We start from the raw sequence: 25,563 nt of genomic DNA on the forward strand, positions 1-25,563 counted from the left end.
AATTACAACGAAACATGATAAATCTGATGAAATAACGTTTTCAAGGATGATGTGAATAATCAAAGCCTTTGTCAGATTAAATCGAATTCACAGAACTTCACTAAACAAAAAAATACTAGTGTCAAAGTCACTCTTGTGCAGAAAATATATTTTTTCGCAAAAAGCTTGTTTTCTCCTTGTCTTTTTCTATTTTTGCTTATGTCACTCAAATTACCTGTTTTCAAATGTTGATTACTAAAAAACGGAATAAGGTAGAAACATGCTTTCTTTTTTTTTAATGAAAGAATGGAATCCAATCTTTCATATAGGATCCACCATGTTTATGAATTCTTCTTATGCCTTGAAAGATGATTGAAAATGCTTGAAATCGCCCGACACTGTCGGGGTTGTTTTTTTGGATACTGTTTGCCACTCAAAGAGTTAAAGACGAATTTCCCCATCTGTGGTGTTTAGTGGATTAGACGTTCCCGGATTACTCCATTTTTACCGGTTAGCGCCGCGCAAAAGCGACGCAAACCTTTAGTGGATCTGCCCCACACTGTTTTATGGTGTTATCCCCTACGTTGCACCCACAGCTGCTCTTTGTGATACTTCATTATTATTATTTTTTTACTATATGAGTCTTTTGATGCGGTAACAACTAAAGGGAGTTGGAGAATTGGGAACAGACAGCACGAGTGGACTTATTGACAACGCGGGTCCAAAAAAAAGCGAAGAGTCTGTCTGCCACGTTCACTATTTGACGCTAACCTAACCCAACCCGTATCCAGGTCACGAGCTTTTGGTTCCTTTGAAAGAAAAACAGCAAACTTTGGAAAATGCCAACACACTTCCAGGCTGATCGGCATTCATTTTGTTTGGATTCAATCCAAGATGTATAAAAGCACTTCCTCCTCGCCCAAGTGAATGGCGAAGGGAACCGTGACATAGCACCTGTGGGAACTATAAATGTCTAACAGTCGTTTTATTTAACACAAGATGTCACCGGGCAACCACCCAAGGTGACAATAGTCAAAGTATAGGCTGAGATATAAATATTCATAAATCAATGATATACGACATGCATTTCAGGTTTCTACAGACAGCAACAAATCTCTTTCAAACAAGATGTCTCATCAGGATGGGTCGTCACGGCAATTATGAGGACGACAAAGCATTAGAAGTGGCAAAGGTTTTAGGCACGTTGTCAATGGAACACAATATTCCGCGTTCCCTGAAAGATCGGTCAAAATCTTCTAAAGTGGCTGGCAACATCGAGAAAACTGCTTTGAAAATGGACGTCAGTGTTATGTTCCGAGGTTGGATCCCAAAAACGCAGACACAAATTAGATTTTAACACTTTTTTCACATAACATCGAGAGACGCAAAGCTAACTTGGGCTGTGGAGGTGCACAGGGAGACAGAGGTAATAATCTGACAAAACACACACTTCTCAGACAGGCTTATATAGACAGCGAATCGATCTGATTGGATGTGGCTAGACATGTGGGTAACAGGACTGACATGGAATTATCTGATAAAGAGATAAAGAGATTAAAGATAAAGAGATTAAAGATTCCTGACATCACATAGCTTCTGACATCACATAGTGTCTGACCAGTTGAAACTAGATGCTGGTTACATTAGTTCAAAACAGACATTTGACCACCTGGTCATGACCCAAACGTAACCCTTGCATGGCCTAAACATAACCCTTGATTGACCCTAGTCATGACCGTAAACATAACCCTTGCATGACCCTCGTCATGACAGTAATATACATAACCCTTGCATGATCCTAGTCAAGACTGTACTAAACATAACCCTTGCATGGCCCTAGTCATGACAGTACTAAACACAACCCTTGCATGACCCTAGTCATGACAGTCAGTAAATGAGTTCATAGTCACGAAATAACAAAAATAAGCTGTACAATGTTATTTGTAAAACCAGAAAAACTAAACATTACCTTTAAAATTCAAATAAACATCATGTGAAAGAAGACCAACAGAGCTGAAGAAAAAAAAAGAAAAAAAGCCTAAATACCTGGGTGACTTTTGAACCATATTTCACTTTCGTGGTTGAAACTGTTTGCATTGCGAGGGTCCGTTGTGCTTTTCTTGTCATCCTTTCATGTTTGTTTTTCTAGTGGCTTTAATCGCTCCGCGGATAAAAGCCTAAAAAAAAAATCCACTAACAATGCTAGCTAGCGTGATCTCTTCTTGTGATGTTTGGCCTCGCGTATGATACAAAAAGAAAGGCAATCATCCGACAGATGCGTCGTTTTTTGTTGCCTCAAATTCAAAGTTTGCCGTCTCCTGTGGGCATTCTTTGGCTGCCAGCCGTCGAGTCGAAGAGTGTCTCGGCTCTCGGCTGCGCCTCCTGAAACGCGCACTCGCAGGTTTGTAAGTTTTTAATAAAACACGGTGTTTATTGCGGGGCGCTGAACAGATTGCCGAGGCATACCCGCAAGGGGGTGGGGAAGACTTAACAATTTTGCCAAGCTGTTGTTGCTTCATTTAACCATCCTGCACTTATTGTTTGGATTTTTTTTTTTCCGCGTGGACTGGCCCGCCGCAGATGCTAATAGTTACATGAAAAGCGCTTTGCTGGAGACTTTGCTCGCGGCGCCTTGCAAATCCTTGCAGACGGACTGTTGCGAGCGGCGGCGTGCTAATCGTCCTCCGAGCGAGCGAATTTACAATCAAACCAAGAAAAGCGCAACATCTGCCGAGTCTTATGCAATTTGGCGAGAGAGGGCTGCAATGGAAAAAGTCGACGTAAATGTCGTCAAGAACACTCAGGAAAAACGTATCAAATAAAACTCAATCGAAGAATAAGATTACAAGTGAAAAAATATATACAAAATAGGATACGTACATACGCACACACACAGTGTTGTTGATTAATTGTCTAATCTGCACCAATTGTAGCCAAAACCAAATAGACTTTTTTGTTCCCTGCATATTGAAAGAAAATCATTATCTTTTTTTTTTTTTCGCTGTTGTTGTTAGTCCTCCATCATGTCGCTCCTCTGTGTGCCAATTAATGAATTATTTGATACACTTGATTTTCATTGTTTAAATTAATGGCATTTCCCCCAGTCTCATTCATTACAAGCTGCTAGAGTAATGTGTAAAAATTAATGAGGTGGCACTCTGTTCCTTTTTTGTATTTTCCCTATTTGCATTTTTTATTCAGTGCCATGTGCTAATTTGCAGGTTTGTTTTGTAAAAACAACAACAACAACAACAAAATCTTCTGCTTGTTGTAACGCAATTTTCAAAATTATTTTATCCCATTTGTGGATCACGTTTGCGTGATTAAACATTCAACTTGTAAAGCTCCTCTTGATATGATTTGCTTTTTGAGGGAGCGGTTCTGGTTTCTGTCATTCACCCGCCCTCTGTTTCACCGGGCCAATGGGCTTTTGTTACCATGACGACACGGGCGGTGGAAATGGGACGTTGTGACGAGAACGACAGCCTTGGAGTCTGAAGAGAAAGGTGAGAAGAAAAATTTTCCCTGGTGGAGGCAGCTCTTCAAAACTAAACCACGGTAAACAAATAAGCTGATAACGTGTTCTAAAAGGGAGCTTTGTTTACATTTTGACTTATAGTAGCAATTCATTGTCGAAAATAGTGTAGCTGCCAAATTATAGGAGGAGCACCTGGTATGGAGGCGGGATTATGTAAATTAGCCCCACTGTTCATTCACAGTTAGGCAAAAATTCTGAATGGCTTGCACACTAAGTTTTCTTCATAAAAAGCCAGACACTTAAAGAATTACATGGTTGTTAAATAGGAGCGTCAGCTTAGTTTTATTATTATTATTATTATTATTATTATTATTAGTATTATTCTTATTATTTTTTTAATATTATTATTATTATATTTATTTTTTTTAGTATTTTTGTAATTAATTTATATATATATATATATATATATATATATATATATATATATATATATATATATATAATATTTGTATTTATTTATATTGTTTTAGTTATATTATAAATAATTATTTTTTATTTGTATTATTATTTTCATCATCTTCATTATTATTATTATTATTATTATTATTATTATTATTATTATCATTATTATTATTATTATTATTTTAGGATTGGTTTTATCGTAGATTATTAATTGATTTATTACCTGACCAATATATCGATAATCGCGGCATCGACATATCGTGAGATAATCGTTATCTTGAGCCTTGTATCGCATATCGTATTGTATCGTGAGCTACCCAGAGGGTCCCACCCCTTTTGTTAAAGCAACTATTGTACACATACAATTCAACTCACATTTTGCCGCAATACACGTCCCGTTTAAAAAAAACTTTTTTTCCTCCCATTAGTTACGTCCACATAATCCTCACTGTACTCTCCTACTCTCCATGTTCCAGGAATATGAATTCTAAGCGTGATATCCATATTAATCGAGTGTTGCAGAGAGTTCCCGGTCATGGGAGATGGTTGCGCGCCGTGATGTGCACCAAGCGGCGCCTCTCATCTGCTATGCACAAAGATTGCATATTGATTCATTTGACTGATTTGGGTGCAAAACGTAAGCAGCCTGTGTAGAAAATGTTGTAATTGGATTTCTGCAGCCGGGATTACACGGCGCACCTCTAAGGAATTTGTATGGGAAAGGCTGGGAATGGGGCCCCGGAAGCCTGACCAATCAGGTTGAGTTCAACATGAGGACTGAAAGGGTCTGCTTGTTAACTCTTTCCCCCAGGGGGCGCTGTGGAATCGAAGACTTTCATGACAGCGGCGGAATGTTCATTTTGAGAAATGTGATCGAGGAAAACACGAGTAATGTGTTTTCTTTTTGTTGTTTTCCGTAACGGGAATTTACTACTACAAGCTGCTATATGTGATGAGGTAATCTGTTCGTGAGTGAGCATGTGGCTCATTGCCCGAGGTTATTTGTGTATCCAAGCAAACAGCAGCATGTGTACAAGCGGTTAGCATTTCTGCCTCACACTTTTGCAGGTTTGGGGATGGAATCTCGCCTCTGGCCTTCCTTCCGTGGAGTTCACGTTTTCCCTGTGCTGGTGTGGGTTTTCTCCAGGCTTCTTTGAAGACTATCCGGAGTTGACATCATGAATGTTTATTTGCCATAAATACATTTTAATCAACTAACGGTACAGAAGCAACATGTTAATGTAACTAGATTAAGTGCAATTTCTGGAGAAATTGCGTGGGAATGCTGAAAGCTGAATGCTAAGCAGAATGCTTATGAAGGAAATTGAACGATAAATTATGTGAAAATTACAAAGTATTCATTGTAGTTGAAAGGTAAATGAATTCAAAAAAAATACTTGAAGCCAGGAGGCGTGAATTGTTGAAGCAAGTTGAAATTTATATGGAAAAATGTTTCTGAAAGTACCCTCCATTCAAGATGGAAAAGTGGACCTAATGATATCCCATTAGAAATGCAAAAAAAAAAAAAAACCTCAATGGCGCCACCTAGGCATGCAGTACAAAACTGCTTTCCTCTCAAAAATATGGGCTACTCTAACACTTTGTGTACTATATGTACTGTACTTCTAAAAATGAGAGTATCTACAAACATGACATGAGTTAAAACTTGACTAGGGTGACCATATTTTCATTTCCAAGAAAGAAGACACTCAGGTTATTGCAACCCGCATCAGGCTTTGGTCGCTAAACCTTTGCGATTAGCAAGAGTTCACCATTTGTAATGTATATATGCTAATAAGCTAATAAGCTTGTCATACACTGCAATACATCATGTTATTTCATGCCGCAGAACCAATTAACTTCTGCAAATTCATCGATTGAGATAACACTACACCTGACGCGCTTGTTTGTTTATCTCTCGACACTAGCTAGCTGCAGAAAGGCGGCCACGCCCTAGCAAGGAAGTTTCAGGAAAGAGGCGGGAAAGCTCAGGAATCAGAAACGGTGCAGCGAGGTTATTATAGCTGATTGATATCAGCGTGCGGGGCCATTTCTCGGCGGATGACACCTCGCTATCTGTAGCTGTGCCACGCCTCCGCCGCCAGGCATAGAGCAACACACTGACTACACGAAGTCTCGTATGAAAAGTGTACATGCTATATGCGTGTTGTGTGCGTGTGTGAGAGTATAAGCCAGGCCACAAAATTGAATCGATTGGCAGATACGATATGTAGCTGAGGTTGTCTTAGCTCAGTACCAAGCAAAGATTGAAAATTGAGTGACTACGTCTTGGATAACAGTCACTGTTTTGATGACTTGTGGCTTGATCAAAACTCAAAAAACTTGAGACTCGACTTGGATTTGGGATCAGATGACTTGTGACTTGACTTGAGTCATGATGAGTGTGCCCCTCCTTCATGGCAGTTTATCGTTAACAGATTTTAGCTAGCTAGCAGTGTTAGCGTGTTTATTTACAGAACAACCACAGAGGTCAAGCATCCAAACGGCCTCTGTCGTCTTACTACCCCCGTCACATACAACATTAGCCACCATTATTGATCGGGCTGATGCCTTTTCTCATATCACATTTTTTTTAAACTCCAATGTGGAACTTGAATGTCACCGTAACAGACGCACATGTAAGCGATACTAATGGCAATCATATCGCCATAGAAATATGAGGCTGGATATTTGTGGAGAAAAGTCCATTAAGCAACAAAAACGTGTAATGTATTTTATTTTTTGACGGAACAGACGAATTATCATCATTAGCTTTGATTTGAGCTATTCATCCAGCGATATTTATCATCGAGTTACCACTGTTAACGGCCTCTTAACGAGGAGCAGGCCATCAACGAAATGGCAACAATGGGTATCCTTCACCAATATGGTCCTAAGAATTTGTTCTTCCGAAAAGCTATCGATTACGGAGAGTTATTCCATAGTTAAAGTTCAATTTTGGATGACAGAAAATACAATAAGCAATTATTTTTGCTCTATCGAGACACGCTTACAGGATTTGTCCAATGGATTTCCTTTGCTGTTTGCAAACATTAACTCATTTGCTCCCAATAACATGTAAATATGTTTTTTTTATGTTTTCAGTGCCCCAAAGACGTATTTACACGTTTTTTTGTTTTGTTTTTTTTAAATGCTAGAGCATACAGAAGGCCTTGATACAGCCTGTCAACTGCTAAGAACGGTTGCAGAAATGATAGTTATTACACAAACGGCCAGAAGATGGCAGCAGAGCAAAAGAGATCAACCAGGGCCATGTAGAAAAAAAGCTAAAAAATTTTAATTTATTTGTGAAAACTGCTGAAACTTAGCTCTCTTCTAATGCTAATTGTTGCAAAAGGGAAACAGATAGAAACATACTTTTTTTTTCCTGATGAAAGAAGAGACTTTAATCTTTCTTATGATAGGTTCCATGCTTTTATAGCAATAGAACACAATATTCTGTGGGCCTTGCAAAATCAGTCAAAATCCAGTAAAACATCCGGGAGCGAACGGGATTGCTTCTGTGAAAATGGCTGGGAGTGAATGAGTTAAAAAGTGATGGTCGGGGAATCAGAGGGCAGCAAACAACCAGGAACGAGTGAAACCAGTCCACCAATCAGGAACCGGGAGTTTGCACAGCGATATTTGCATATGCCACTGACAGTTGCTTGCCTCCGCGGCTTGTTTGGAGGGAAACGGGTAGCTTAGAAACGTCCCAGACAAGCCAAAACAAATCGTCTGAATTAAATATACCTTTAATGTAAATATTGAACCTTTATTTATTGATTTTTTACAGATTAGCCAAGAAACCACCAAACTCTAGCTCTTGTCACAAACACACTACAAGTGACAAGTAGTCCAGGGTGTAGACAGACTAGTGGTATCACAAATGGGATGGGTTGTTGATTTAATTGTTGAGATTCATCCTTCTGGCTCTCAACCTAGCCTAGTACTAATTGGCTGAACATTCTTCGGCGCAATCAGTCTTTCGTTGGGGCACTTTGCTGATTTCGGATCAATTCCCATTCAGTGGATCATTCTCAACTGCACTGTTACCATTCCAGGTTGTAGTCAATCATCAATCAATCAAACTTTATTTATAAGCACCTTTCATACATTCAAATGCAACGCAAAGTGCTGAACATCCATAATACAATAAAAAGAAAAAGCCATCCCTCCCACCCATATCCCCATTATCATACCCACAGACACACACGCAAACCACAACATGGCGGGGCACAGAAGAACCCTGTGAGGAAAGGCAGTCTGCCCGTATAGGCGCTATTTAAAAAAGAGAAAAAGAAAAAAAAAATGGCTGGTGAGATTTGTGTTTTTCTGATTGGACTGGTAACTGATAAGAAAAGCCTGAAAAAAATCTTTGCCAGTAGATTAGGGAATGCCCATTTTTTGTTATTGTCAGCCCACAAAAGTGGATGCTGTTCATAGGTTGCAGTAAATCAAGGTCAATCCAACTACAAGCTAACTCTGTGTATCACTTTTCCAGTACAGGTTCCCAAGCATGATCTGGTTTCACGCCCTGTCAGTGTAAAGGTGACTTGTCCATATGTATGAGCCGGTCAACATATTTCCTGCAGTCCTATCAAATATCCGTCTCATTTAAAGATCATCAAATGGCTGATAAGTGGTTGTCAGCGCATTAGCCACGCCGCTAGCCGGATGCCACGCGTTGATAAACAAGATGATTGTCAGCCTTGTCATGTCCTCAGCAGGCTGGAGGTCAGCGACGAAGCGCTCCGGGCAGCCGTCTGCTCGCCTCTTTTGGATTAATTACTGTGGTCCGTCTTACTTAAGGGCTTTAAGAAGCGCAGCTTTTTACCATCTGTAAACACGTTTCTGTCCGACGGGACACCTCAGCCCCCAGACCGTTTTACAGCAAAATTCCAAAGCGGTTAAACTAAAGCGCATTTAATGGGGCGTGGCGGGAAAAGGTGCTCCCCTTCCTCCCTCATGAGTCCTCACTGGAAGTTTAGATTCCTAATAAATCTCAGTGGGGTGAGGAAGAGCCATCAATAAAATCCGGGTCGCTCATTCCTTGGCGAGCGGAAAGCGAGGGAGCAAACAAGTCGGAAGGAGATGCAGCGCTGCCCTTTTGCTGTAAAAAGTGTTTTATTGACTTTTATTTAAATGAGCGACCTTTTAGTCTTCCAGTGTCAGAAGCGTTGGCGCGTCACCTGGTCGTCACACCGCAGTGAACTTTTTGGACGTTTCCAAGGACGTCTGCATTCGTACAGCAGAAATTGCAGGACTTTAATACCTTAACTGTATGAACACTGCTGAACTTATTTATAGCAGCGGTACTGATTACTGGGTCATTTGGTACTGATCCAATCAGGGTGTAGGAGACGTAGCCATCAAGCTAGCATGGAGCTAATCGGCTATTCGATTACAAACGGAAGATTACGGGTTCTTGTAGCGTGTTCTTGGGTTTGAGGGAATTGACTTGGAGATCTGTTTTCACTCACAATTAAACTGTGACCGAATGCCGATCAATGAGGGCTGTAATCTGACTTTTCAGGGTTCGTTTACTAGAGTCATAGTTTGGTACTACTGGTTATCACTCAGCCTGGTGCTTATTCGCTATTAAGTTTTGAATGCATCTTCGTCATTGGGTTTCTTCCTGATTCACATAAAACTAATCAAGGGTCTAGTCTGGATTTTGGGATAGGCTTAGTGAGAATTGTTTTTCTGAATTACTGAAGTATTTGTTTGGTTTTAATGACTAGTATCAATTAGGGATGTCACGATTAGGGCAATATCGTGATATCGTGATATTGAAATTGCCACAATATCGTCGTCGTCATGTTCACAATATTTAAAATGAACACATCTGTTAAAAAAAGTCAGGTTGATTTCCATTTGTGCAGTTCTAGCACCCTCTAGTGGCTAGTTTATTAGTGCAATTTAATTTTCATTAGAGATGTTTTGGCCTTCTATGTTTAAAATCTATGCTAATTGTCAGATGAAGGGGAACCTAATTTGCTTGTGAAGCGATCAATGTGTGCTTGCATTACCAAGTAAGTACCTCAATATTATTATTAGCGATTGTAGGTGGTTTATATGCATTGCCGTTATGTACAAAAGCATAATATTGTGCTTTTTTTTTTAGTATAAGCTCTTTTTTTTACAATATTGTATTTTTTTTTAAATATCGCCAACGCCCCCACAATATCGTGATAATTATCGTATCGTGACCTTCATATTGTGATAATATCGTATCGTGATGTTTGAATATCGTTACATCCCTAGTATCAACCTTGCATGATGCAAACTGGCTATGAGCTAAGAGGTGTTTTCTGAACAACAACAACAACAAAATGACATTCTTGGTCTTAGAGTTGGGTGGTCCATCCCATTATGGGTCATATCGACTTGAGATCAGTTCCCACTAGGCGTCCCATTTACAATCAAACTGTAATTGACTGGCAACCAACCAGGGTTGGGAGAGGCTGAGGATTTTATGAACTACTTTTCCTGATTATTTTTCCTGAAGTTGCAGTTTGGTGCTATTGGCTACTAGCCTGGTGCTAATTGGTGATTATGTTTTGAACAGAAAATGACATACCATGTCTTGGGTTTCTTGATGATTCACATAAAACCAATTCAGGTAATTTTGTCCGGATTTTGGAGTAGGCTATGTAGGACTTTTTTTTTTTTTTTTTTTCCTGAATTACTGAAACAATAGTTTGGTCTTACCGACTGATCTGACTTGATGCAAACTGGCTAGTAGCTTACATTTCAATTTCATCGCATTTAAATTTGGATGGTCCTTTGGTTCTTTTACTTTCCCTGCTGAGGTTTCTTTTACCCCAAATCCATCTCAATTTATTTTTAACATTGCCACATCTATTTTTGTAGGTCTCCTTCTTGCCATGCACAGCTGTTATTCCAGATGTTCCCGATGACTTATCCCCAAAAAGGTCACGTCCACAAGTTCTGTGTCACCACCATGATTCGGCAACTAAAGTAAAGCCACTTCAATTTTTCCTTTAATATTTCAGATTATTCCTTTCAATCATTCTCACGACTACTTGGAATTAGTCAGAAATGTAATGAATCAAACGAATGTTGCAATCCAAACCGACGTGACTCCCATTCCAAATCAATCAGAGCAAAATGCGAGAGACTAGCTGCTCCGCGCTCGCTCAGCCGAAGCTGACGGCCGACGTTTAGCTCGCACATCATCAGCGTTCCGCGTGAGCTAATTGGCAGATTAACCCCCCCGACGTCCTCGCCGCTTGAACCGCTAATGTGCAATGATGTGGAGGACGTGCACCCTAGGACGTGATGTTAGAAGTGCAAATTGATTAATAAAATTAAATTAAATTAAAAGACAGGTATATATATTTCGGGTTGTTGCATAGCATTTTTTCTGCTTTATTTCTCTAATTTATTATTTGTAGTTTCTTTGTGTTTATTTTCTCAAATTAATATTATTCTATCATGATTCTGTGTAGGGTGGCACAGTGATTGAGTGGTTAGCACGTCCGATTCCCAGTACCGAGGACTCAGGTTCGAGTCCAGGCGCCGGCCTTCCTGGATGGAGTTTGCATGTTCTCCCCGTGCCTGTGTGGGTCTTCTCCGGGTACTCCCGTCTCCTCCCACATTCCAAAGACATGCATGGCAGGTTAATTGGGTGCTCTGAATTGTCCCTAGGTGTGTGGATGGTTGTTCGTCTCTGTGTGCCCTGTGATTGGCTGGCAACCAGTCCAGGGTGTACCCCGCCTACTGCCCAGAGCCGTGTGAAGAATAAGTGGTCAAGAAAATGGATGGATGAATGATTCTGTGTGGGGAATGCTTTAATTACAATACCTCAGGAATTACCAAAGTAACTAATTGGAATTACAATTTGGAGTACATTTGCAATCTAAACTATTAATATAGGCAATTACTGTATAAACGTTTTTAGAAGAAGGCTTTAATTGCTCGCATTTGTTGTCTGTTTTGCAGCAGGGCTCAGTCCCTATCCACCGCTATGGACAAACATTTAAAAGTTAATTTTCCATAATATTTCCCCTTTAGGAGGACAGACTTAACAACATTCCATGGCGGCGAAGCGTCTCGGGATGATGCGAGTTGAGCCTTTAAGAGGCCGCATGTAAAACATGCTTGATGACTTTAATAAGAGCGCGCGCGTTGCTGGGAAAGATGGCGGCGGCGGCGGCGGCGCAACCTTATTTGCACCTTGGCGAGCCACGAGGACAATTAGCAGCAGCTGCTGGTCGTTTGCCTTCATGTTTAGTGGCGGCTGTTCTCAGCGCAAAACATATTAGCAATTATTAGTGCTCTAAATCAATATGAAAATCTCACTTGGCTTGTTGCCACTTGGGGTAAATGAGGTCAGACGCAGGGAAATGCGGTGGAACTTTGAGTGTAATTTCATTTGCGAGGAAAGTCAAGCAGATTCTCCCATTCAAATACAAGGTTGCTTTTGCTCACACTCATCCGATCTAACTGGAGCAGACGCTATTTGAGTCGTTTATTATCTGTACACTGATTGGTTCAAGGCCAAAGAGCGTCAATTAGGGGTGTGACTTGCCGAGTCCTGTACCTGGCAATTTGATCCATATCACGATTCATAGGTCACGGTTTGATTTGGTACCGATTATTCTCGATACGATTCTGTAAGTCAATTATTGCGATTTTTTTTAACTCAAATTTAGAAAATATTAATCAGTAAACTTGTACATGTACACTAAAATTTGTATGATAATGTATTTACCTGAAACTTCTACACTGTTGCAATCAAGGTTATTTTAGTTAACTAAAACTAACAAAAAAACTAAAATTAAAAAAAAAAAAAAAACGATTTCGTTAACAAAATAAAATTGAAACGAAAGTGCTTTTTAAAAAACGAAAAACTAACTGAAACTACATTTTATGTTTACAAAACTAACTAAAACTAACTATAATTTTAGCAAAAATGTCCTTCGTTGTCGTCTTTGGTAATTAATTTAATGGGGATGATTTTAAATGTGATTTGAAGTCGATTTATTTTGATATTAAGCTGAATAAGGACGATTGAAAGTGTGTCGCACAGAAGTGACGTCATCAAGCAGCAGCCAATAGAGAAGCACCAAAAGATGACGTCGCTTCCATGGTGGTTTTTAAATATTGCGTACAAGTAATACACATTTATTAAAAAACTAAAACTAATACCGAAACTAACTAAAACTAAACTAAAATAAATCATTCATTAAATAAACTAATTAAAAACTAACAAAACCACAATGAAAACTAATTAAAACTATCCATCCATCCATTTACTTGACCGCTTATTCCTCACAAGGGTCGCGGGGGGTGCTGGCGCCTATCTCAGCTGGCTCTGGGCAGTAGGCGGGGGACACCCTGGGCTGGTTGCCAACCAATCGCAGGGCACACAGAGACGAACAACCATCCACACTCACACGCACACGCACACCTCGGGACAATTCGGAGCGCCCAATTAACCTGCCATGCATGTCTTTGGAATGTGGGAGGAGACCGGAGTACCCGGAGAAGACCCACGCGGGCACGGGGAGAACATGCAAACTCCACCCAGGAAGGTCCGAGCCTGGACTCGAACCGGAGACCTCAGAACTGGGAAGCGCACGTGCTAACCACTCGACTACCGTGCCGCCTAATTAAAACTAGCTAGTTTAAAAAAAAAAAAAAAAAACTCAAAACGAAATAAAAAATAACTAAAATGAAAAATTCCAAAACGATAATAACCCTGGTTGCAATCTGTTTCATGTTTGAACAGCATTAAAATAAAAACATTAAGGCTCAATGTTTCAATATTATAACATTCTTCCATATTTAAAGTGTGAACCCTAACCCTAAGTAAAGACTTTTTGTTGTAAAAATTGATGTTTAAATATCGATTCGGCCACATATTAAATAGGTACAAGAATAGCGCGCTGCAATATCGCGATATATTACACCCCTAGCGTCAATGCATCCACTGATAACCACGTCAACACAATGCTCCTCATTCACAAACAAAAAATTGATTCGATTGATTTGTAATCTACTGCTATTTTTCCCCTGTGGCAATTACAGCATTCACCAATGTTTTCCTACCTGTAATTTGAACACACATCACGTCGGTACTGTGATGCTAAATAATTTGTAATGGTTGCCTGTTGCGGGCAGCACGGGGTGATTGTGTTCAACATAAATTACAACATCTTCATTGTATTTTTTTTTAGTCATTATTTCACAATTGTATGAGGAAACCGAAACAAGTTGCAGAACTGAACCGTGCCTTTTACTCAAACTCAGCCACGCTATCCTCTAATATAGCGCAAATGACAGCAAAATATGTCAAATATCTTCTTTAAAATGTGTGGAAAAACATCCAAATAGGCAAACCGCGCACGTCCACAGTGACCTTAGCGTTTGCTGTGGACAGAAAATAAGAAGTGAAATGTTATCTGCAGCATCCCGAGCAGCTCAAAAGGACAAAGTCAAGCGCTAATAGCAGAACTAGCTGATCCGTAACACTTCCACCGACTCCCCCGCCGCCTCTCTCACCTTCTCCCCCGACTTCCCGTGACGCCAAATTCTGCACGCTGTCATGGCTGACGTCCCGTGTTGTTAGTTGTGCTAAAGTTGGAATTGCACTCGACAGCAAGGGGTATAGGGGTACTTTGGTCTAGCAACTATTAACCTAGCCTGGTGCTAACTAGCTATTAGCTTACGCTCAAATAATGATTTTCTTCAACTTGGGGATGGGGTTGGTAAACCAATCCAGGTTATATAGTGAAACCCCTGAGCCAATAGAGTCATTCCATGCCAATTCACCCAGTGGGTTGAAACAAGCAGGTTTTGATTTTAATGAAACTTGGTGTAGTTACTGATAGTGATGGCACAAAACTAAATATCAATTTGTAGGTCAATTGGAGCAGGGTTTTGGGCGCTACGGCCCACCGAATTTTGACATTTTTGGAAAAAAAGGGGCGTGGCCGCATTGTTTTAAACCCTTGTATCAGGAAAAACTAGTTCAATTTTCACAGAGTGGGTATTGTTGAAAAAGGAAATTCAACAAGTATTGCACATCATTTAGAAGATTGGTGCATATTTTAGCAACTAGAATTTGACCTTGAGGATCACATGACATTTTAAATGAAATTTAACTCTTTGACTGCCAAACGTTATCCAAAAAACAACCCCGACAGTGCCAGCTGACTTTGAGCATTTTAACTCATCTTTCAAGGCAAACAAAATATTGTGCACTACGACTACATAAACATAAAAAAAAGTGTATCTCTATCTTATTCCGTTCTTTCGTAATCACCATTTGAAATTGGGTAATTTGAGTGACATATGCGAAAATAGAAAAACAAAATGGAGAAAACGAGCTTTTTGTCAAGATTTTTTGCACAACAGTGACTTTGACATTAATACTGTATTTTTTGTTTAGTGTCACTCTGTGAATTAGATTTAAAGTGACAAAGACTTTGATCATTGGTCATCGTTGAATATGTTCTATTTCATCAGATTTGTCATATTTCATTATAATTTCATACACCTTGAGCCCATTGAAAAGATATACAATGCTGCCATCTGCTGGCCATAGTTAGTGGGTGTTTTGGATTCCACAACCCATTGACCAGGCAGCGCTCCACTTAGACGGAGCACTACCCATTGATTAAAAAAAAACAAAAAAACTTAGTAAACGTCAATTAACGTTTATGGCGGCACTCAGTAGGATTTTAGCATACGTCATTAAACGTTTTTGACAGTTAAAGAGTTAATCTCGAAAACATAATACAATTGGTACTATTTGATACCGGCATCAATTCCCAGGTACAGAGAATTAGAACCAAATCGGTTCAAATGTGAAAGGTACCCATCCCTACGTATGTATATACAACCAATCCAGACAATCTGGATAACTTTCCTGAAATAGTTGTTTGGTCCTACTGACAGGCTTGGTACTGATTGGCTTTGAGTTAATGATCAACCACTGCAATTTCTGGGATTCAAGTTGAGGAAATTGATCATGTAGTGATCCACATATCTGACTTGTGATCAGTTCCTAATCAATGCCTCTTTCACTGGGGTGCAGTTTCACTTTTTGCGACAACTTTTCAGGATACTTTTCTTCTAGTCGCAGATTGCTCGCACTGGTGCACCAGCTGATCCATAACACTGGAGAACAAACCCGTATGCGAGCACTAGGCTGCGCCGACAAGAGCCGCAAACGCGTGCGTTTGAATGTGCTGACTCCCCTCGCGTGCATCACCCAGCGTGTGTGTGTGCGTGCGTGTGCGCACTGACCAAGCAGAAAATATTGGAAGCGATATGGCGGACAAAATGGGATTTGACTCGGGCTGCTCGTCGGCCGCGCGACTCAAATCGTTGACTTTTATGGAGCAGCCCAAAGGGTACGTAAATTGGAAATGAATACAACACGGAGACTGCGAGAGCTGCGGACGCGCGCGTGCCAGGTGCTGGGTGGGCTGACATGGCAAATGTTACCACACGCACACAGCTGGAGATGCTGTACTTATGCATCTTAATGGCTGACGAGATGAAAACAAACCAGTGCGATAGACAACAGAGGATGCAGATCAGATCAGTGCATTCCATTAAACATGCATAATGATGAGCGTGCATCAGCATAAAGAAACTGCAAATAACACCCGCACTATATTAGATACCTCTCAATGGGTAGCCGATACAAGAACTGTATCAAGACTATGCCTTTGAGTAAAAATAAATTAACCACAGTTAACAGTGATACAGTCCACAGAAACTCAAGTAATCCAATGTTGAAGTGTGCAATGACAGAAGCCAATTTCCGTCGTTTACCCTTTGATTTATAAATGCTAAATGTTAAAAATGCTCATGAAAGGACGGCAGGGAAGGCCAACCATCCCCGTGACACCATTCCTTCTGCTTAAGTGCGTAATCGTTAAAAAGCTCATTGGTGAGAAAATGTGCTGCTTTGTCTCAATCAAACAGCCAGGCAGCTAGAAACAATGACGCCAATTAGCTTGCTAATTGTTTCTTCATTTGTTCCCTCTTTGCCGCTCACACACAAAAACACACCGTCGAGCTTGCCGAGTGGAAATCGCACTTTCAGCCCAGAAGACTCAAAATACCTTCTAAAAGCGTCTTTAATGCCGCTGGCCCAGCCGGTGGTCCACTTGGGTTCATTTATGTTCATATGAAAGGAGGCCCTGTGATCTTTCCTGCTCTTTAAAGTCAACTTGATAACTACGTCAAAGACCGTGTCACTGTCACCCTGCCTTCACCCTCGGCGGGTTTCATCTCCGCGGCTTTTATCCTTCCAGCTCAACGTCGTTACGGCCCACTTCCGTCTCCGGATGCTTTTCGAATCAGTCAATGATCGTCACGCAATGCGCAAAAAAGTAAAGTCCACGTGACTGCCTGATGATTGTCGCCATTAGCCATCTCGTTCTACGTTTGATGGGCTCAAGGTCAGGGTGTCTCAAGTTGTTCAGTACCTAAATCAAAATGACAGGAAGTGGTGGATATAATGAATTACGGTATAACTAAAGGTATTTTCACTGGTTCGGATCCTGATCAGTTTTATGCTATAGCTCTGGTTGGGTGTGGGTTATGGTTTAACACGAGTGTTACGCCCAATTCACGCTGACTGCAGAAAGGACGCTGTGAGTTTTCTGCACGGTTTCCGCAAGGACTGCAATTCACACCGCGTGCGTTGCGTACCCGGAAATGTGCACCCGCCACACGACAACATCACGAGGTTTCACGCTTGAGAGTTGATTTCACGCGATTACAACAGTGTATATAGAGTCCTATTTGTAAACAATAGCCACGTTGCCTGTTGTCACATTGATGTGCTTTTTGGACATTTCTGGGACTTCTACCTTGGGTAAGTACGTTTTGTTTAAATAGTGTTATTTTGTCATGTTCAATGTATTCTGAGCACATTTTTTTGTCTTAAATGTCCGACTCGTGTCATGCTATGTAGTTAGTTAGCGAGCTAGAGTTCGCAAACGGTTTTATTTTGAAATATACCGGATTTACCTTGATGCGAGACGCCCGACTTCCTGTCCGGCTGGTGTCATTTCTTCAGCTTCATGAAAATCCGCACGTGGCGTCCGTAAAAAATAGAACGCTTGCAGAAACCTTCCGCATCGTCGCATCCTTTCCGCACCGCAGATGCACCGCACGGCAGCTGGTGTGAATTGACACGAAACTTGAATGTGTTTCTATTCTTGCGACGTCCTTACAGAAAACGCACCGCGTCTGTTCCGCAGTCGTGTGATTGGGTGTTAGTTGTTTCACGACAGGGTTTTTGAGAAATCTCTCAAATGTTTTATGGTTAAACTCGAAAGACAATAGATCTTCAGTAATCATCTTCAATATCTCTATCTTGTTTCTCTATACCCAGTAGTAGTTATAATATTTATATTTATTTATATAATAACAATTTTGAGAAGAAGGTGAATTACCTTGCCCACGTACTGAGGGTCGGAGCCCATGTACTCCTCCAGCACAAAGAACTGGTTCCACACCCAGCCCCTCTTCACTCGTTGGAACCCAACTGGGCCATTCCTCATGGAGCCCAGCAAGCTCCGGGGCCGCGCCCTCCCCGCCATCCTGCCGGGTCCCAGTGGCGAGGAGGGCGGCCCTATGGGGGGCGGTGGCGAGGCTGAGCCTTCCTGGAGGTGATACCAAAGGAACAGCAGCAGGCAGTTCCTTGCTAGCATTGGCGGTCTGTGCTGGTCAGCTCTCAAAAGTTGAAGTGGCACGGGGGCGAGAGCTGAGCCACGGTGAAAGCACTTTGGCCAGGAAAGAGGCGGGACGGCGGTGGCCGAGGAAGGGCGCCGTGCTTTTGCCCGCGTCGGTCAGAAAGGAGCGCTCTTCAGGACGTCATCACCTGAAACACAAAAGATATTTTTAAGAACTTACTCATGTCATATAATTTTGAGTTGTACGGTCAGCATGAGTGGGGTGAAGATAACATACGTATGCCTCATTGGTTGAGGTTCTGATTAGACTGTCAGCCTAAATTGCCAGTTCCAAGCTGGGCTAAGTTTCAAGGCAAGTTTCCTGTATTTTAGTTGGGGTTCATACCAGCATTAGGTTTTCAAACAAGGGATAGGCTTTCAAATCAGGATAACCGATTCAAGAGTTTTCAAGACAGGTGTAGGGACATCGCAGTGTCAAGCTGACAATCGGCGTCCATTCGATATCGTTGCCCATTGACAGACACTGCAGAAGAAGCGATGTGGAAAAAGCTTAAGAAGGTATAATCCGGCTTGCAGACGTGCAATTTAATACGTAATCTGCTCTCTCTGCCACTCGCCTGCGTTTGTGTCTTTTGTGCCGAGACCGCAACGCTGCCTGTCACATCCTTGTCACGCCGCCTTATTGAGTTGCATTCTGCGCGCCAGATAAAGTAAACTGCTGGAGTGAAACCCTCGGCAAAAATGTAAAAAAAAAAAAATCACAAACTGTAACACCGAATCATGTCGAGATACAAATAATGGTACACGACTCACTGGCCACTTTGTCACGATACAACTTTGAGCTGGGTTTGGGTGAGGGTTGGTGCTTGAACTTGTTCTCAGAAAAAATTAACCCCAACTCTAACCCTTAATCAGACCCATCAAATCTAGTTCAGTACACATCCAGGGTTGGTGACGATGTTCCAAAATTCCATCTGGCACACTACTTGGCCCGAATTCGCGGGAGGGAAAAAATAGAACTGAATTAGGGCCCGAGCAAGGTCTGAGATTTTTTTACCCGGAGATGGGGGCTCAAAATTGGACATGTGAGATAGATGGACTTCTCCTTTGCCAAATTCCACTACCCTGTCTACGACATTGGGGACTGTAATTTCCAATTTTGGAATCAGTGGGTTTGGAGGTCCAAAATATGGGCCCGCCGGAATTCCGGGTCAGCAACAACAGGTAAACCCTAACCCTGAAGCTAATGATGCCATTTAAGGTTGACCAAAGTCACATCCAATCATTATTTTATCTAGACTAGGTACAAAGCTAAAATGATCATGGATAACAAAAACCAGGTATGAACATGAATGATCAAATGGTTTTCATTTGGCACAAGCAAATGAAGGTTAGGAATTTGGTTTAGAGCTAAGCCGAATGACCAACCTTCCTTTGTTTATAACAAATTATCTCTCACTCATTTTGTTCTATTTGTACCAATGTTATCCAACATCCGGTTTATTAACGTCTTGTGGTCTTGTTATGACTTCACCTGGTTTGTTGTCCCTCATCACGTAATCGGATTTCCAGCAACGCAAGCTTCTAATTTCATAAACGGAGCCCTCGTTGACTTGATTGCCTTTGATTAATTACGCCGACCCGCAACATCGACTTCAGCAGCAGATGATGAGGTTAGTATGGCACACCGACCCCCCCACCGATTTGTCTTCACGCTGCATTATCTAAAAAGTCAAGTATAATCTGCAAAAAGTTCTGCCGGCGAAGGTCTTGCGTGACTCGGGTCAGACGCGGTTCTCCCGCAGGTCGCTACTCATTTAGTGCAGCCATAATGGAAAATGACTGTTCCTGCAAGCCCTGCAAAATGCGGGTGCCACAGGAGGGCTCGGTGCTTATTTGATGGGCTAAGTTCATTAGCATGTGTCGGGCTGGCGGTCGCGCGCTCTGACCCGTCGCTGACGACACATCATCGGCGGTGGCATCGGTCTCGCACGTCGCTTTCGACTCCTCAAAAGACAACTTGGATTGTTGGAGAAAATGCACAGAACTTTGGATTTCATCCCGCTCGCCAAGAACATGACAAACAAATGGGGATCAATGTCATGGTTTGGGTCGATTCATTCTGTTACGGTATGGAGGGTAGAGGACCCAGGTGGAGGCAGAAGTGCAGTGAAAAAAAAGATTCGAATCTGGCTAACAAACGAATATAGTCAACAAAAACAGCAATGCAAAACATGGGGGAACTCCTAGGCAAAAACGGGCAGCATGACGGGAGAAAAACACAATGAATCGACGCGGACAGCGGGGAGACAAGAGACTAAATACACACATATGCACACTAATTGACACAATTAGACACAGCTGGCAAGACGCAAGTGCCAGAGGATACTGATTGGTTGACACATGAGGAAGGTCAAGCAAACACAGGTGGACATGACAATGCTTGACAAGACTAGCGGGGCACACAGGGACAACAAACACAAGACACAGATCATGATTGAACTTAAAGAAACATGAGGACAAAATGAAATTAAACCAAAATTAAACCTGAGCCATGACAAAAGTACGAAAATCAACCAAAACCATGACAATCAAGATGGGGAAAAGGTGTGTCATCTGGATCCAGTTATGAGCACTGATATAGCAATATACTCCATCATATAATTCCAATCCTGCATGATATTTAATCAAAATTCATTGTTTGTATATGTAGTATTCAACACAGGTTGTGAATATATCCAATATTGTGTTTCTAGGGTATGATGTTTTTCTTGTCAAGTCGTGTCGAAAACTTTGTGTTTCTAAAAACGCTTCAAACAATATTGTCTGCTTGCACGACGCGAGTGCAAAGATGCAGTGGGTGCAGCGCCAGAGCCAGAGAAGACTTTAATATCGGCGAGGCCTTGAGGGGAAAGGAGTGGGAGGGAGGCACCAAGGTGGAGGCGAGCTAATGAAAAGTAGCAACGTTAGCACAACTCACGCGCTCGTCTTGGGCTCGGCCGAGCGAGCGCTTGGCTGACGGCCGACGTGTCGCTGCGTTAGCGACGCTCTCATGCGTGTTGCCCGCCGGCCAGTGCAAAACAATACAAACGTTAATAACATCACATGAGTCATCTTGTCTGCTCTTTATGGTGCGGCCCACTCGCGTTGTACAATTCGCATTACATCCGTGTAGTTGTTACTCTAACATGCTCAGGCAATGTGCAAAATTATTGAGGTAGGATGTGAGCACGCTCACGTTGTTGTATGAAGCTTCGGGTCACAAATTGAGGGGTAGGACAAGACAGACAGACACATTAAGTCTGAAGTCTCTACACATGGCTATTTGCGTTGAAGGCAATTGTCCCAGATTATGTTGGGAGAAGTCAACGCCTTGCATCCACCTAATTGTTTCAGGAAATGCGGAAAAGTACTGGGACAGGGAGTTGTGGGAAGTCTGGTTTTGTCAGAATGCTTGCGGGTAGTATGTCAGCCCCGTTCTCAAGTCGTTTCTTTCTCAGCTCATAAAGGTACGGTGCCATTGCAGGATAGTTGGATTGGAGCTGGCCCGCCAATTTGTCGCTGCCAATGCTTAACTGACGTGGAAGTGGCCAAGTTTAATACTCACTGGGGGAAAGCTGGCATTGAGGACTAGTGGGAAAAGAGCAACTGCATTTTTTTCCAAACATCTATGAGAAATCTGTTCAAGTTAGTATAGTATTTCAGACTTTCCTTGTATAAGGGTTTATACTTTCTGATCCTGAATTTGCCACCTCTGATGACCATTGATTTCTATAAAACAGGGCAAAACAAGTAAATATCAGAACTTAAACTTTACAAACCTGTTCTGGTTTTAGTTTTTTCTTATATGCAGCCACTCTAATGCATGTCTGATGCTAATTCCAAGTCCAGGAAATTGGACAGTGTTGAGAGTACCCTCCATGTTGTTTACCTTTCACACTGAAGAACCAAATGGAAAGTGAGAAAGATGTCTCAACAAGCGAGAATGGGAAGTGGGAAAATACAACTCAAAACCAAAACAAACCGCATTTTAATCACATCTACTGTAAAAACTCAAACCTTAATAGCACAATTTCTGAACTAGACTTTGGAGTGTATTTCTGGTGTGCCTGCCGATTTGCATCTTTGTTCAAGCTCACCACACAAGTGTTTGATGGGCTTGTTGTTCCACGCCAAACTCCTCCAAGCGTGCCTTGATGCACCTTGATTCAGGATCATATGAGAGAGAGCTACCGTTGTCCAACGCTTGGATGATTATTTAAAGTCCATTTATTCTCTGTGCAGAGAATACTTCTCATAATAAATGGAAGAGGTCCAGCTTCGGTGAAGGCGATGCCAGAACTTTGAAGGCCCTGGAACGTCTTCATCTTTTCATCAGGTTCATTATGAGAATCAGCCAACACACACACAACTCTTTAATGGTGACACATGGCGGCCGGGCGTCTCCTGCCAAGGCTGTTTATGGTACGAGGACGCCGCCGCGGTCATGATGTGCTAACAAAATCATGAAGTCGGCTCTGGAATTCTGCTTTTAAATCCGACCATCATCATCAAATTAGCCATTTTTTAGCGCTTACCCTGTTCAAGGTCACGGGTGAGCTGGCAAGAGAAGCAGACTACGATCCTGAATAACATATTTGCCGACTGCTTTCTGGAGAGGTTCTAGCAATAATATCATCATCCTTTCCAACTTTGCACTAATTATGGAAATATTGGCCCTGCGATGCGATTGGCTGGCAACCAGTTCTGTGTGTACCCTGCTGGGATAGGCTAGAACTCACCCGTGACCTCAAGATTAGCGGTACAGAAAATAGATGAATGGATGTACATAATTCCCAAACCACACTAGTTGGGTCTTGACACCGTTTGCCCATCACACGCTAACATCCCATCTATTCTTGTCTTTCCATTCAAAGTCACGAGTGAACAAGACTTGGTGAGAGAAGCAGGGTACACTTTGGACTGGTTTGGGACCAGGCAGGGCGCAAGTACTGTACACGGTCAGGAGCTTGATAACAGAAATTGCTCAGGTCCGAGCCTTGGAACGGAGTTTGATGGGTTTGACGTAACGAGATGCACAGATTGGCGATTTTAACACTTTATTAGACAAGCCTGCCAATTAGCATTCAAGATGGGAAATTTTCAAATTCAAGAAGCTGTAGATTAGTCAAAAGTCTGACGCGTATTCCACTCGGAGAAGGGATTCCTTGAGTAGAAGATGAAACGAAAGAATCTAGGGGAGAATAAGTTACTGTCTATCGTTTACTATCTCTTGTTTTTGGACCAGATTTTCGCATTCCTCAAAAAGGCAATTTTTTTTTTTTCAAACAAATAGAGCTCAATTTCTTCAGAATTCAGCAAGTTTTCACATTTTTGGCTGCCTAGTACTCAGGTTAAAGTGGCCTTTCCAACCCGAATTTACATTTGAACAGATTTTCTCTCTTTTTTCTTTTTTCTTTTTTTTTTTTAATCGTGTTACATTTCTAATTGTAGCATGCGGTCAATACTCTGTCAACACTTCCATGTTTACAAGTAATATCCAGAGATGAGGGTTTTTTTTTCCCTTTCTGGACTTCTCCTAAAATCCCCATAAAGCTCAAGAAAGTCACTGTAAAGAGATTTAATACATTTTCTGTTTTTTAAACATGGCACCGTTGACCTTTTGCTCAGCCGCTGAGAAGTTTGACGCTTCTGCTGAATTTATTATACTTTTTATGAGTTTTAAACAATATTATGTTGCTCTTTTAGAAAGTAATTATGGTTTGGCTGAAGAGTTTGAGTTGAACATTTCCGTTCCCTTTCTAAGAAGCTCAATTCATCCAAGTAATTACAGGCTTTGGAAAATACTACAAAAGGCGGTCTGCATGGTCATTTTAATCAGGCACACCTTCTAGCAACCTATATAAAGTGGAAGCTCAGTTCAAGAACATCTTGTGAGAAAGGAAACAAAAAAAAAAAGATCAAATCTTGTTTCTGAGAACTGTCCGTCCATCTTTTCCATGACATGCCATCTGTCGAGACAGTCCTCCAATAAATACGACCACATAGATCGTTTTGAAAAGGTGCCAAATTACGACCAAGTGTTGCGTATTTGAATTTAGCGACCTCTGTCGGCCATGCTCAAAAATATCTAAAACATACTAAAGAGAGTCTCCAATCCGGTCCACCTGATCCAAAGACGAGTGTTTATCTGACTGAGCTATTTGTCCAGTGATTGTTTTAGTGTTGACTACACGTTTTGTAATGATATACAACCTAACCATGCCTTTTCCTAATCTCAACCATTAGTGTCCCATGTAAAGACGTAACGTGTACTGTACAACATCACTGAAAGCCTCATCCTAACCCCAACATTTAGTCCGTGACATAGAATTGACATACATGTGAACTACGGGTGTTCCATATTATACCTTCTACGATATTACCGGTGTATTTTTTTTTATGTAATAAAAATTTGATATATTGTGAAATTGATATGACGTTGCAATTTGCCACTGGCTTCTGTTTGTTTTTCTTTGTATTTGCTCTGTAAATGTGCTTTAAGTGCTTTAAGCAGTTCTGTTACAATTAGACTTTTGCAGGGTAAACACAATCTGGACTGTTTTTAGTTCCATTTTATTCCATTACGGTTACTATATTTGCACTTTGTTTACATTTCAATTGTGGGTTAAAAAAGGTGGCTTAAATATTGCGCTGCGATAAAAGTGCTATTATTCCGAAGCACCAATCACAAATCTATTGTTCAGTAATTATTACCAATATCGTCAAAAATGAACACAAAGATCGTTACTGGACTGTTATCTCAGCAAGTTAGTTTCTCGCACAGAAGAGTCTCAGTTTTGTATTTGTTCGCTATTTAACATGGCCGATAGAGGTGGTTAGCCTACAATGTGGAACACTTGGTCGTATTTTGGTGCACGGTATACTGACAAATATGGTCTTTATTGTTGGAGG

At 41.4% G+C, this 25,563-nt stretch overlaps 1 protein-coding gene across 1 annotated transcript in view; it reads right to left on the reverse strand.

Annotated features, from left to right (window-relative positions):
• The window catches only part of LOC144009393 (cadherin-12-like), a 221,921-nt gene that overhangs the window by 152,131 nt on the left and 44,227 nt on the right, over positions 1-25,563 (reverse strand). The window contains exon 2 of the mRNA XM_077509117.1: positions 18,370-18,797. Within this exon, the coding sequence (XP_077365243.1) occupies positions 18,370-18,627 (258 nt within the window). The 5' untranslated portion in view covers positions 18,628-18,797. The remainder of the gene's footprint in view (positions 1-18,369; positions 18,798-25,563) is intronic.

This window comes from Festucalex cinctus, chromosome 20, assembly GCF_051991245.1.
Source record: "Festucalex cinctus isolate MCC-2025b chromosome 20, RoL_Fcin_1.0, whole genome shotgun sequence".
NCBI lineage: Eukaryota > Metazoa > Chordata > Actinopteri > Syngnathiformes > Syngnathidae > Festucalex > Festucalex cinctus.